The following is a 2,709-nucleotide window of genomic DNA, read 5'->3' as shown; positions in this document are numbered from 1 at the left end:
AGAGAGAGAGGAGAAAGTGGGGTAAAGAGAGAGAGAGAGGAGAGAGGGGGGGTAGAGAGAGATGGAAAGAGCAGGAGAGAGAGGGGGGGAGGGAGAGAGACAGGGGGGAGAGCAGAGAAAGACGTTGTTGCTGATGGTGTTGTAGTTGTTATTATTGATGTTGCTGTTGATGCTGTATTGTTGTTGATAATGTTGTTGTTGTGGTTGTTGTTGTTTCTGTGGCTGTTGATGTTTATAATGATGTTGTTATTGATGTTGTTGTTTATAATGATGTTGTTTTTTATATTGTTGTAGTTGTTGATGATGTTGTTGTTGTTGATATTGATGTTGTTGTTGTTGATATTAATGTTGTTGTTGTTGTTGATATTGTTTTTGGATGATGTTATTGTTGTTGTTATTGATGTTGTTGATGATGATGTTGCTGTTGGTGGTGATGATATTGCTGTTGTTATTGATGTGGATGTTGTTGTTGTTGTTGATGTTAATAATGATGGTGTTATTGATATTGTTGTAGTTGTTGATGATGTTGTTGTTGTTGTTGATGTTGTTGTTAATGATGATGTTGTTGTTAATGTTAATGATGTTGTTGTTCTTGATGTTAATGATGTTGTTGTTGTTGTTCATGTTGTTGATGTTGTTGTTGATGTTAATGATGTTGTTGTTGTTGTTGATGTTGTTGTTGATGATGTTAACGATGTTGTTGTTGGTGTTAATGATGTTGTTGTTGTTGGTGTTAATGATGTTGTTGTTGGTGTTAACGATGTTGTTGTTGGTGTTAATGATATTGTTGTTGATGTTGTTGTTGTTGATGTTAACGATGTTGTTGTTGTTGTTGGTGTTAATGATGTTGTTGTTGTTGATGTTAACGATGTTGTTGTTGTTGTTGGTGTTAATGATGTTGTTGTTGATGTTAACGATGTTGTTGTTGGTGTTAATGTTGTTGGTGTTAATGATGTTGTTGATGTTAACGATGTTATTGTTGTAGTTGGTGTTAATGATGTTGTTGTTGTTGATGTTAACGATGTTGTTGATGTTAACGATGTTGTTGTTGTTGTTGGTGTTAATGATGTTGGTGATGTTAACGATGTTATTGATGTTGTTGATGTTAATGATGTTGTTGTTGGTGGTGGTGTTAATGATGTTGTTGTTGTTGATGTTAACGATGTTGTTGGTGGTGTTAATGATGTTGTTGTTGTTGGTGTTATTGATGTTGTTGTTGTTGTTGTTGGTGTTAATGATGTTGTTGTTGATGTTGTTGTTAATTATGTTGTTGTTTATGTTAACGGTGTTGTTGTTGTTGTTGGTGTTAATGATGTTGTTGTTGTTAACGATGTTGTTGTTGTTGGTGTTAATGACGTTGTTGTTGATGTTGTTGTTAACGATGTTGTTGTTGGTGTAAATGATGTTGTTGTTTATGTTAACGATGTTGTTGTTGTTGTTGGTGTTAATGATGTTGTTGTTGTTGATGTTAACTATGTTGTTGTTCATGTTGTTGATGTTGTTGTTGTTGTTGATGTTAACGATGTTGTTGTTGGTGTTAACGATGTTGTTGTTGGTGTTAATGACGTTGTTGTTGTTGGTGATGTTAATGATGTTGTTGTTGATGTTGGTGTTGTTGATGTTAACGATGTTGTTGGTGGTGTTAACGTTGTTGTTGTTGTTGATGTTAATGATGTTGTTGTTGATGTTGTTGTTGTTGATATTAACGATGTTGTTAATGTTGTTGTTGGTGTTAACGATGTTGTTGTTGTTGGTGGTGGTGTTAATGATGTTGTTGTTGTTGTTGGTGTTAATGATGTTGTTGTTGACGTTGTTGTTGTTGATGTTAACGATGTTGTTGTTGTTGGTGTTAACTATGTTGTTGTTGGTGTTAATGATGTTGTTGTTGCTGATGTTAACGATGTTGTTGTTGGTGTTAATGATGTTGTTGTTGTTGGTGTTAATGATGCTGTTGTTGTTGTTGGTGTTAATGATGTTGTTGTTGATGTTGTTGTTAATGATGTTGTTGTTGATGTTAATGATGTTGTTGTTGTTGTTGGTGTTAATGATGTTGTTGTTGTTAACGATGTTGTTGTTGTTGGTGTTAATGATGTTGTTGTTGATGTTATTGTTGTTGTTAATGATGTTGTTGTTGATGTTGTTGTTGTTGATGTTAACGATGTTGTTGATGTTGTTGTTGTTGATGTTAACAATGTTGTTGTTGTTGATGTTAACGATGTTGTTGTTGGTGTTAATGATGTTGTTGTTGATGTTAACGTTGTTGTTGTTGTTGATGTTAATGATGTTGTTGTTGATGTTAACGGTGTTGTTGTTGTTGTTGATGTTGTTGTTGTTGATGTTAACGATGTTGTTGTTGGTGTTAATGATGTTGTTGTTGATGTTAACGATGTTGTTGTTGTTGATGTTAATGATGATGTTGTTGTTGCCTACCCCGCAGGTCTCCCGGCGTGGGCATCGTGGGAGGGGAGAGCGAGCTGAGTCAAGACGGTGAGTGGGTGGCTGGTGGGTGCTTCGCTGTGGTGTGCTCCTTCTGTCCTGTCAACGTCTCTCTTCCTTATCTTTCCTCCTTATCTCTCCTCCTTATCTCTCCTCCTTATCTCTCCTCCTTATCTCTCCTCCTTGTCTCTCCTCCTTATCTCTCCTCCTTATCTTTCCTCCTTATCTCTCCCCCTTATCTCTCCTCCTTATCTCTCCTCCTTCTGTCCTGTC

General features: G+C 36.1%; 1 protein-coding gene across 1 annotated transcript in view; it reads left to right on the top strand.

The window, feature by feature from the left end:
- Nucleotides 1–2,487, top strand: part of LOC106012645 — a gene marked incomplete at both ends in the record, with an annotated part of 12,076 nt that extends 9,589 nt beyond the window's left edge. The window contains 1 exon segment of the mRNA XM_013086174.1: nt 2,438–2,487. Coding sequence (XP_012941628.1) covers nt 2,438–2,487 — 50 coding nt within the window.
- Between the last annotated feature and the right edge of the window lie 222 nt (nt 2,488–2,709).

The sequence above is a fragment of the Aplysia californica genome, unplaced genomic scaffold (genome assembly GCF_000002075.1).
Source record: "Aplysia californica isolate F4 #8 unplaced genomic scaffold, AplCal3.0 scaffold00441, whole genome shotgun sequence".
Taxonomy (NCBI): Eukaryota; Metazoa; Mollusca; class Gastropoda; order Aplysiida; family Aplysiidae; genus Aplysia; species Aplysia californica.
Note: the sequence above shows the minus strand (reverse complement) of the source record. Positions and strands in the feature narration are given on the sequence as shown.